The 11212-nt window shown below is 42.8% G+C and overlaps 1 protein-coding gene across 1 annotated transcript; it reads right to left on the bottom strand.

The window, feature by feature from the left end:
• Positions 1–9330: 9330 nt before the first annotated feature.
• LOC147983770 (uncharacterized) lies at positions 9331–10918 on the bottom strand. The gene is made up of 2 exons (XM_087539590.1): positions 9793–10918; positions 9331–9496 (listed from the first exon to the last, which is right to left on the bottom strand). Exons 1-2 carry the CDS (start codon positions 10916–10918, stop codon positions 9459–9461), a joined length of 1164 nt encoding a protein of 387 aa, XP_087395716.1. The 3' UTR covers positions 9331–9458.
• Positions 10919–11212: the final 294 nt, after the last annotated feature.

Genomic DNA, 11212 nt, shown 5'->3' with positions numbered 1-11212 from the left:
TAAATATAAGTCTTTTTAGATATTTTAATATGAACTACATACGGATGTATATTTCAATATGGAGTCGTTTAGAGTGTAGATTCATTCATTTTGCTTCGTATGTAGTCCATATTGAAATCTTTAAAAAGACTTATATTTGGAAACGGAGGGAGTAGTAGGCAATTCTTCTCAGCCGGATAATGTAATAGGCAATGGGCAATGGCTATAGTACGTGCCGCTGCTTGGCACCGAGCTGTACTGGATCGACTTTGTAGTACTTGTGTGTTCATCAGGGTAATTCGTACGTACAGGAGCTTGAGAGCCACGTTCAGTGGTAGATACAAAGGCTCGTCGATATGGACTGATATATACGTACGCTTGCTAGCTGTTCAGTAACGCACTACGTGTGTATGTCCAGAGAGAACATCGTCCTGCCTGGCCTTCAATTACATGAGAGACCCCGTCGGGTTAGGACATTCGAGATGCGGGCGGAGGCATGGGAAATGTACAGTAAGTCTACGAGGACGTCCAAATCAGTGCATCATTGAGCAGCAATATTCAAAGCGCGACGACGACGACTCCGCCACTCCGACCAGGAAATCGAATAGGAAACAAACAAAAAGTATTATGCAATCACAATTGCAACGTATATATTGCAGATTGCCGGAATATACTAAATTGCATAATATATCTTTCCATGGGTTCTTCTTTATGGTCATGTGGCGAGGATCTACTGGTGCATCTTTTCTTTGGCATTCTCCTGCGTTATACTTTCTCTATCGTCTCTCCATTTCTGTTGACAAAATAAGGTATGGATAGGTGTTCCGTTAGTAGGTCTTGTACTTACGTGGCATTGACACTAGATCCTCTTCCAAATCAGCGTGTCATTGTCACGATGTACGTTTTGACACAAGTAGTGGTATATATAATTTACTCCAGACACAAAATGTCATGTTAGTGCCATCAACTTGCAAAATATACAGCATTATAGTCTACGATCTACTCCCTCCGTCCCAGAATATAAGAACGTTTTTGACACTATGCCAGTATCAAAAACGTTCTTATATTCTGGGACAGAGAGAGTACTTTCCTGCAGAAAAATAAAATGTCTACGGTCCACAGCTACACTAATCTTGAACGAGTATTGCACAGGTCATTGAAAGAAGCTGGCCACCGGTACAGAAATGTTCAGATTGATTGGATTTTCAGAACCTCCACTGCATATGTTATTTGCGAGGGGTTTTCTGCCTGACTTTGGTGCACTCTAGTTTACATACTACAACATGCAGATATATCCTCTTGGCTGTTTCTGTAAGTTTTAATAAGGTGGTATGCGCAAAAAAAAGTTTTAATAAGGTGGTGATCTTCTACCGTCGGTGGCTTCCCTGGACTGCAGAAACACTACTCCAATCAATCGAAAGGCCAAACTAACGAATTGTGTGAGCGATCTGGGCATAGATTTTCGTGTGGTAAGCGTTTTGACCTGGGCGGCAGTGAAACAAACGCATATTCGCGCTCGTGCGGCCTGGAAGGGAGTGAAGCTAGCTGGAGTAGCCGCAATATGGACGCGTGGATCTCGAGGTTTTACCATCCGTGCGTGCGGTCTGGACGGGTTGTCCTCGTGTGAAATACATGTAGTAGAAAGGTACTCGGTCCATGCTTTGAGTTACCTCGGGATCGACGAGCCCAGGATTCTTGGGTTGGGTTGCTGCCCAGCGTGCGTGCGTGCATGATTCCTGGAAGAAGAGGACGAGGGGAGACGCACGAAACGGATCCAACCTGTCGTCAAGGCATCTAGGAGTGTGTGTTTTCGTACTCCCTCTATTTCAAAATATAGTGCTCATATATAATTTTCTAAAGCTCAGAGATGTTCTGATATCTTTTCAATTTTATTATGTTGGTCCTTACATGACTTGTACTTTGATATTTATGATATAAATATGACACGTATTACCATGCAAAAAAAGATACATAGGTTCGTCGATATGCACGGATCTGTTGTAGTTTCCCGGTTCTTTCCCCTATCTTCCTGTGTTTTTTGTGTGTTTTTGGTTTTTATTTCTTTATTTTCTCTTCTTTTGCTTTCTCGTTTTTTCCATTGGCTGCCAGGAGCACAAGTGTGTACTCCTCTGGCATGGACCACATGTGTACTTCACGCAGAAGCACAAGTGTATTGTGCTCCCAGGTTGAGCACATGTGTGATTTCCTGAAGCACATGTGTGTTTCACCCTGTGCGGGAAGCATAAGTTAATTTACTTGGAAAACATTATTGTGTTTCACCCCACAGGAGCATAAGTTAGATTCACTCGGGAACACTGTACAATTTGAAACCACATGTTAGTTTACTTTGAAAGCACAGTTTTCAGTCAAAAAAACATCAAACCCTACGAGCATGGGATAAAAATCACTTTGGAAGAGACACAATGGTGAAAACGGTTCATAATTTGGATTATGATTCCAGAGATAAATCATTTTGAAAATCAAATTTATAAAAAAGATCACAAAACAAACCATCGCATCTCTCCTGCGCGCATGGAAAAAATTACACCAAAACTAGCAAGTTGCAACAAGTGACACACATGCAACGGGTGCGCTACTTATCACCACCAGAGAATGTGAGAGTGAACGGGGCTTGCTTACCCCAACAAATGCTCCCATTTGTTCTCTCATATATGTGGTGCTCAACCCATGCCTCCTGTTTATCCAACCGAAGCAGAAAAGTTTCTATCTGCTTAGACAAATTAGTTAAGTACCTTTTGTTCTGTTTATTCTGGATAACTGCTTTGCCGAGTGTCTTGTGTTCTTGTTATCGAGTGCCCATACTTTGCCGAGTGTTTTTTACAAGATATTTGGCAGAGCTCCCACATTACCGAGTTTTGCATGTTTGCCGAGTGTTTTTTTATACAAAACTCGGTAAAAACGTTGTTGACTAAAGACGTTGTTGACCGAGTGCATTGAAAACACACTCAACAACTAACTACAGACGTTGATGTAATTTATGCCCCTTCTGATGTTCTTTCCATAGTCATGATATTTGATCAATAGATTGAAAGTTTTTTCCAACAACAACAACAACAACAACAAAGCCTTTAGTCCCAAACAAGTTGGGGTAGGCTAGAGGTGAAACCCATAAGATCTCGCAACCAACTCATGGCTCTGGCACATGGATAGCAAGCTTCCACGCACCCCTATCCATAGCTAGCCCTTTGATGAATTGAAAGTTTTTTCCAAAAGTACTAACTACCCAGGGTTCAGTTATTCTTGGGTAGTGGTGAGCAATAGGTCAGTGTTTTATTTTTACTTTTTTGGACGGCGATATCTGACATTATTAGATAAGGAAAAGTACACAACAGGTTACAATGCTCCATAGGTTGGTGTTGAGCAGCCGAGAAAGGCGAACAGGTCGAAGCCCTCCGTGCGGCCATGCCCCCGTTGGCCAGCCAGCCAGCGAGCAGTAGTAGCAAGTGGAAATTGTTTAATTACGACCTGGTAGTACGAGAGAGTCTCCAATTAGCGGGCGCACTCCAGTTGATCGTCAGGAATTGATTTGATTAGGGTTTTGTTTTGTGCGCGTGCATGCAAGTGGATTTGATGACGACGTCCCGTGGCCTGGAAAATGAATGCGAACAATTGGGTACACGCATGCATCGGAACCGGTTCGAGTCCTGTGCGACGTACAGTACCAGGCGAGGCCCCATGCTTCTTCGATCATTTGAACTAATCACTGTTTTTTGAACTCAGAGTAGTGATCTAAACACTCTTATATTTCTTTACATAAAAAATATGTACGCCCCAAATCCAAAAAAAAACTAATCAAGTGCGCCCGACGTTGGAATTGCACCAACAATTTAATTATATAAAAACAATCCCCGTATGAAGAACCCACTTCAATCCAAGAAAACGGTATGTTGAAGTCGAATTGAAGGGTTCCACTGTATTCTTCAATACTCCTTCGGCAGAGGCGGAGCTACAGCAAGGTCAAATGTTGCGGCCTGTGCATTTTGATTCATTAGCTTTTTAGGAAAAGAAAAGGGTCTGAAATACAACTATGTCTACAAGCGCCGCAAATGAACCTTCGGTTCTTCCCAATCTATATGTAAATCGGTGAGCCGTGAAAGCAAATTTGACCATATGATCCACCTAGCTTGCCAACTGTAGCTCCGCTAATGTCCTATAAGTCGTGTGTTCGAAACATCTCGGTTACTTTTTTGCTATATTTGGAAAGAAAAATAAATTGCTAGATAAATTAAATAGGCGACCACTGCAGGGAAAGCACGTGGAACTACTCGAAGGTTCAAACCATCCAGACCACTACTTTTGGAACCATAAATAAACGTGTAGAGTCAAAACCACTATAATATTGAAACCATTGAATAAACACATAAGGAAATAGAACCTGGGACATTCTGTTTGGTTTGAGACTAAATTTGCCTAAGGTTGTCACCAGTGGCGGAGACAAGCCTAGAGCAGTTGGGGCTATAGCCCTAGGCTTAGTGACAATAGCCTTTGTAATTTCTTCTTGCAAAGTATAAAAATTTATGGAAGTGCACAACTGAAGCTAGCTTAGCCCTAGGCGTAACCCCACACTAGCTCCGCCACTGGTTGTCACACCTAAGGTTAGGTAAGTTTGACCAACTTAAGTGGATGTTTGGTTCAAGCCACACCTTAGACAAGCCACACTAGGATCGCATATCACATACACTTAAAAAGTATGACAAGATTCTCTTAGACTTGTCAACTTATGGCTCTCATTTTGAAGAACTAACCTTAGGCAAGTGTAGCAACATTGTATGGCAAAGTATGGCATGGTTAGGCCTAGAACCAAACAGCCCCACAAGGAATGGGATGGAACTACGGTGCAGCTTGGCTCAGTGACTGGGCACTTCAATATATTTAAACATATTCGTGTATATTTTGCTCAGTAAACATATATGCCGTCGGTGTTAGAAATATATTGTGTTTAAGATAAAGATAGGAGTAGGAGTTAGAGATAGAATAAGTTAAATCATGTATGACTAGCCTTCTACTCCAAGTCTCTTTCTCTCACATGTATCATATATATACCTCACATGACACGTATTATATATATATACCCTATGTGGGTCAGATCAATACAACACAAAACAATGAAATACCAGTCATTCTAAATTTTCTAGATGATATTAAAGCGGTTTGTTCAACGACGCCGATCCTAAGACGTTCCATCGCTTCCGTAGCACGCCGTCCCAGGGAGATTAATCTCCTCTACCCGGTGGCACGGCACCCAATCAATCAATGATTAGGTCGGTCTCATAGATTAGTTTAGATCAATTAGATCGAATTATCTTAGATTGATTTATTTTCATTAGCCAAATAAATTCGTATTAGATTGATCATGCCCGATGAAGAAAACCCAGTAGATCCGTGCGGTGGCGGCGCCGCCATCCTACCTCGACAGACGACACATCGCCGAGCCCTACATCGAGCCGTCTGAGAACTACATCGAGCACCCGAGTCTTCCCCGAGCCGATCCCATGAGCTTCATGGAGCTGGCCAGAATCGCGTGGCTCCGGGCGACTCAACGTCGTACTGCTCTGGATGCACGATCTAGAGCAGGTGCGCACTAAGCCCAGACACCAGAGACTCGGCTTCAATCAGCGACGCCGCGCAGCGGCGCGGACTCCATCCAGCTCAGGCGCAGGCCACATAGATCGCATCAGCACGAGTCGACAACACCAGGCGCTACAAGCGAAGAAGAGGCGATTGGGACAAAGCAACTAAGATCACGCCCCTCCAGATCAGGGGAGGGCGGACTCTCACACTGGCTTTCCCGACCGACACCCCTAGAACGTGGCTCTACATGTCTGCAGTCTGCAGCTCTATCGACCACGACTACCTCGACCATGCCTACATCGACATCGACATACAGAGCTAGGTATATACTTACTTATCGGCAGCAACTCAATTCAACAGTGTCCGCGTAGTCACTAGCGTCCATGCCACTCCCGATGTGACTGTGGGAGGGAATAGAGGAGAGACAAGGAAGGAGCCAGAAGGGGACGCATTCATCGTCCTAGGTGCCGACCCATCAGAGGCGCAATTGACGATGGCACAAGGGAGAAGATGACGGAAGCACAACACTTCATATTCAGTTGTAATCATCCATTTCACTCCCGCTACGACCGAGGGGAAATATCAAAAATATATTGTGTTTAAGATAGAGAAAGGAGTTAGAGTTAGAATATGTTAAATCATGTATGACTTGCGAAATCAAAGAAATATTCAACAAATCTGGATTAGAAGATGGTAGAAGGAAGAACTAGAATGGGGAAAAATCTGGAGTGCCTTATCCAGCCTCCTCTTTCTCTGTATTCTATATAGATATGCGCTTTTACATCTTAGCCTCCCAACTGTTACATATTCACACATTTACACAACTCAACACTCCCCCTTAAGATGGGGTAAATGCATCATATAACCCCATCTTGCTACAAAGGATAGAAAACATTCTATCTGGTAAGCCCTTAGTCAAGATGTCTGCAAGCTGGTTTGAGGAGCTCGCATATGTCATACAAATAATTCCTTGATCCAACTTCTTTTTAATAAAATGTCGATCAATTTCAACATGCTTTGTTCGATCATGTTGCACAGGATTTTGTGCAATACTAAGGGCTGCCTTATTATCACAATATAGCATCAATGGTTTAATCTGAAATAAACCCAGCTCCATCAAAAGGATTCGCACCCATAACACTTCACACACTCCATGTGCCATGGATCTAAATTCTGCTTCAGCCGTGGACCGCGCTACAACACTTTGCTTTTTGCTGCGCCATGTGACAAGATTACCTCCAACAAATGTACACTAGCCTGATGTTGACCATCTATCATCTAAAGAGCCTGCCCAATCTGCATCTGTATAACATTCCACCTGCAGATTGCCATGTGATGTATATAGTAGACCTCGACCAGGACATCCCTTAAGACAGCGAATAATTCGGATCACAGCATCCATGTGGCGAGTCCGTGGATCATGCATAAACTGGCTAACAACACTTACAGCAAAAGCAATATCAGGACGAGTGTGTGAGAGATAAATCAGTCATCCAACAAGCCTTTAATAGCGCTCTCGATCCACAGGAGATCCTGCTTCACTAACTAGGCGATGATTTTGCTCAATGGGAGTGGGAGCTGGACGACATTTGGATAGCCCAGTTTCTAGTAATAAATCTAAAACATACTTTCTTTAACAGAGATAAATACCTTTTTTGCTCCGAGAGACCTCAATTCCAAGGAAATATCGTAATTGTCCAAGATCTTTAACCTCAAACTCCTTCGCCAGCCGCATCTTCAAGTATTCTATTTCCTTAGTATCATCTCCTGTAATGATGATATCATCAACATATACTATTAGTATTGCTAACTTGCTCATATTACGCTTATAGAACAAGGTGTGATCAGCATTACTCTGATGATAGCCCATTTTAAGTAAAGATCTCCTAAAACGATCAAACCAAGCACGAGGCGATTGCTTTAATCCATATAAGGATCGATGCAGCCGCAAAACTTTATCCTTAGTCTGAGCAGTGTCAAAGCCTGGTGGTATATGCATATAAATTTCTTCTTGAAGGTCCCCATGGAGAAAGGCATTTTTCACATCTAGTTGATGAAGATCCCAACTAAGATTAGATGCACATGAGATTAAAGTTCGTACTGAACTCATCTTAGCAACAGGTGCAAAGGTTTCTTCGTAATCAATCCCATATGTTTGTGTGTATCCCTTTGCCACTAGACGTGCCTTATATCGCTCCACCTTGCCATCAGGATTCTGCTTGATCGTATACACCCACTTGCAACCCACTGGCTCCTTGCCATGTGGTAGTTTTACGAGTTCCCATGTGTTATTTTTCTCCAAAGCCTTCATTTCCTCCAGCATTGCTTCCTTCCACTTAGGATGTTTAATAGCATCTCTCCAGTCTGTGGGTATAGAGGTAGAGTCCAAAGAAGCAATGAAAGTCTTAAATGAGGGGCTGCAATTTTCATAAGAGATAAATTTAGCAATATCATGTTTATAACCCACACAATCCTTAAGACGTGCTGGTACGTCTCGATGTCTCACAGGTTTTCGTAAGGCGATAGGGCAATCATCTGGTGGAGATTTAGGAGCTGCAATAGGAATTTCAATACCTTCCTCAGTCGTGTCATCAGTATAACCATCAACTAATGGAGAATCAGTAGGGTCCATAGCATGTCCGCTACCTTCCTCTGTTTCTTCACGCGGCACTGAATCAAGAGGCAATGACCTGTAACTTGTAGACAGAGGGTTGTCATGCTGTATAACTTGTTGAGAAGTAGGAGTGTCACATACCTCATGAACAGTTGAGCTGCTCCTACCCTCATTAGTACTCGCATTTTCCTCCCCCTCTGTTCCTTGACCTGGTTGAGATATATCTAGCAAAGGAGTCAAAATTGAACCAATACGAACATCCACCTTATCATAATTCTCCCCCTCACGACCAATACTATCAATAGTACTGATGGCTGACGTGTAATAAGGTTCTTTCTCCCGAAAAGTGACGTCCATACTCACAAAAAACCGTTTCTCAGTAGGGCACCAACAACGATAGCCTTTCTGGGTAGAAGAATACCCAACAAAGATGCATCTAACAGCACGGGGATCAAGCTTTCCCACCGAGTTCCTGTAATCATGAACAAAACAAACACAACCAAACACCTTTGGTGGTACAGTAAACGAATTAGTACCACTTAAGCATTCCATTGGTGTTTTATAATTCAAAACCCGTGATGGCATGCGGTTTATTAGGTATGCTGCTGTTTTAATGGCCTCGCCCCAAAGAAATTTAGGTACATTCATTGTGAACATGAGGGACCGAGCAACCTCCAATAAATGTCTATTTTTACGTTCAACGACTCCATTTTGAGCAGCAGTGTTCACACATGTAGTCTGGTGTATAATGCCATTTGAAGCTAGAAAATAGTCAAACTCCTGATTAACATACTCGGTTCCATTGTCTGAGCGAAATATTTTCACTCTTGCATTATATTGATTGCAAATCAAGGCATAAAAGTCTTTAAATGCAGATAACACATCACACTTTTGTTTGAGCAAATAAAGCCAAGTATATCGGCTAAAGCCATCGATAAAAGTCACAAACCAACGCTCTCCTAATAGAGAGGTTACAACTGAAGGACCCCAAACATTTGAGTGCACAATTTCAAAAGGGGTTTGACTTCTCTCACTACTACTAGGATAAGTAGCCCGTGTATGCTTAGCTAGTTCACATACATCACATACAAGCTTATCCTTGCAGTAGGAAGCAAAAAGTGATGGAAACATACGACTTAGGACTTGGAAAGATAAATGCCCTAGTCTACAATGGAGCAACAACAACTCATCTGTGGATGAGGTGGATGAGGTACATGCTGTAGCAAATGCAAGTGGAGCTGCAACATTGTCAAGATAGTACAGGCCATCACGCTCAGTTCCAGTCCCAAGTATTTTTCCTGACTTCAGGTCCTGAAATACACAGAACCGGGGCTCAAACATAGCTCTGCAGTTAAGTGACTTTGTGATTGAACTGACAGATAGAAGGTTCATAGGAAAATCGGGAACATGTAAGACAAGACTTAAAGGTAAGGAACGTGTACAACTAATGGTTCCACATCCCATTATGGAAGACGAAGATCCATCAGCTATACGGACCTTATCCTTTCCTGAACGAGGTATGTATGATGAAAAATATTTTTGTGAACCTGTCATATGATTTGTGGCACCCGAATCAATTATCCAGGGCATAAGTAAATGGTTCTCACCTTCTGCACTCTGAGAGCTGGCAGCTTCACTAGATCCTTCAGCAGTAACAGCCATCAATTTTGCCTTGAACTCTTCTAGAGCCTGAGCAGCAATTGCAGGTAACTCTCCTGTGGATGATGCAAGATGAACTCGGTCTTGTTTCTTCTCGAAGCTGTTACCGCTGCCATTGAACCTGTTTATTTTTCTCTGCTGCCATCCTAGAGGATAACCAATCAACTCAAAACAATCCTTTTTCATATGGCCAGGTCTCTTACAATGATCACACACAACTTTGTTTCTCCGTTTGTGGTCAAACTTAGTAGTATTTCCTTGACCACTTCTAAAACTCATAGAGGATTGTGTGTGAGTAAGTGCAGCACGATTATCACCATGCATCTGTGGCATTGCTTCCTGATTGGCCAAACGAGTCTCTTCTTCAAGAATACTGGCAATAGTTTCATCCAAGGTAGGCCAGTCAGGAGATGCTTGTATCATCTGAGAGCGAAGTTTGAACTCAGGATTCAAACCTTCCAGGAAAACCTGCACCAACAATGGTTCAAACCATTCTCTGAGGAGAGTCAAATCTCTAGGATCATGTGGCTTGAATGGTCTAAAAAACTCTAGATCCCTGTAAAGTTTCTTCAATTCCCCTGCATACTCTGTAACTGATTTCTGGTCTTGTCTAAAGTGCCACATCTCATGTAGTATTCTGCTAACCTGCATTTTGTTTGATTTACCAGAAAACTGTTTTTCAATACTTGTCCAGACTTCAGCAGCAGTTTGAAAACTTTCAACTTGTTCCCGAACAGTTTTTTCCATTGAGCCCAACAGCCAAACCATGACTCGCTTCTGATTCTGCTCCCATTGTTCCTGCATTACCTCTCCTGGCTTTTTCTCATCTTCATTTAGGTACTTATGCAGACCATGCGCTTCCAGAATTAACGACGCATTGCGAGCCCAACTAAAATAGTCACCCAGACCAGTTAATTTTACTGGATTTGGTTCGAGGACAGACTTCTGAATTTCAGCCGAGCTACTAGACTTAACCTGTGTTTGCTCCATCAGCTGAGCAAGCATTCGCTGCATACTTTCACATAATTTCTCAACACTTGAATCTGCACCCTTGTCCTTGTCTTTGTCTCCCATGGTCACTAACTAGCAAGAGAACTCTACGGCAACAGACCACAAATAAGACTCACAGGTCACAAGTTTGTATCAGCCAAACTCACCACTACCAAATCAGCCCAGCAAACGAAGTTGCCCCAGCCACAGAAAAGAGAACTGAATCACAAAGGACTCAAACTGACCGGAATCTCAGCAACTTAAAGTGAGAACAGCACCGCACCGTATTCGTCGTTCTTCTCTGCCGAACCCTCGATCTTGCTTGGCTCCACCAAATCGCAAAGGATCTGAGCGAAGACGAGCTCCAGCCGCCACACG

The sequence above is a fragment of the Triticum urartu genome, chromosome 2A, assembly GCF_056163025.1.
Source record: "Triticum urartu cultivar PI428250 chromosome 2A, HENAU_Tu73, whole genome shotgun sequence".
Lineage (NCBI taxonomy): Eukaryota > Viridiplantae > Streptophyta > Magnoliopsida > Poales > Poaceae > Triticum > Triticum urartu.
Note: the sequence above shows the minus strand (reverse complement) of the source record. Positions and strands in the feature narration are given on the sequence as shown.

What these genes read in the sequence shown, in the direction of transcription:
- LOC147983770 (XM_087539590.1), bottom strand. Translation starts at nt 10,918, where the DNA reads ATGGGAGACAAAGACAAGGACAAGGGTGCAGATTCAAGTGTTGAGAAA. An exon ending in CAGCTCTCAGAGTGCAGAAG is followed by an intron (nt 9,497 to 9,792) that starts GTGAGAACCATT and finishes TGTGTATTTCAG; the next exon opens with GACCTGAAGTCAGGAAAAAT.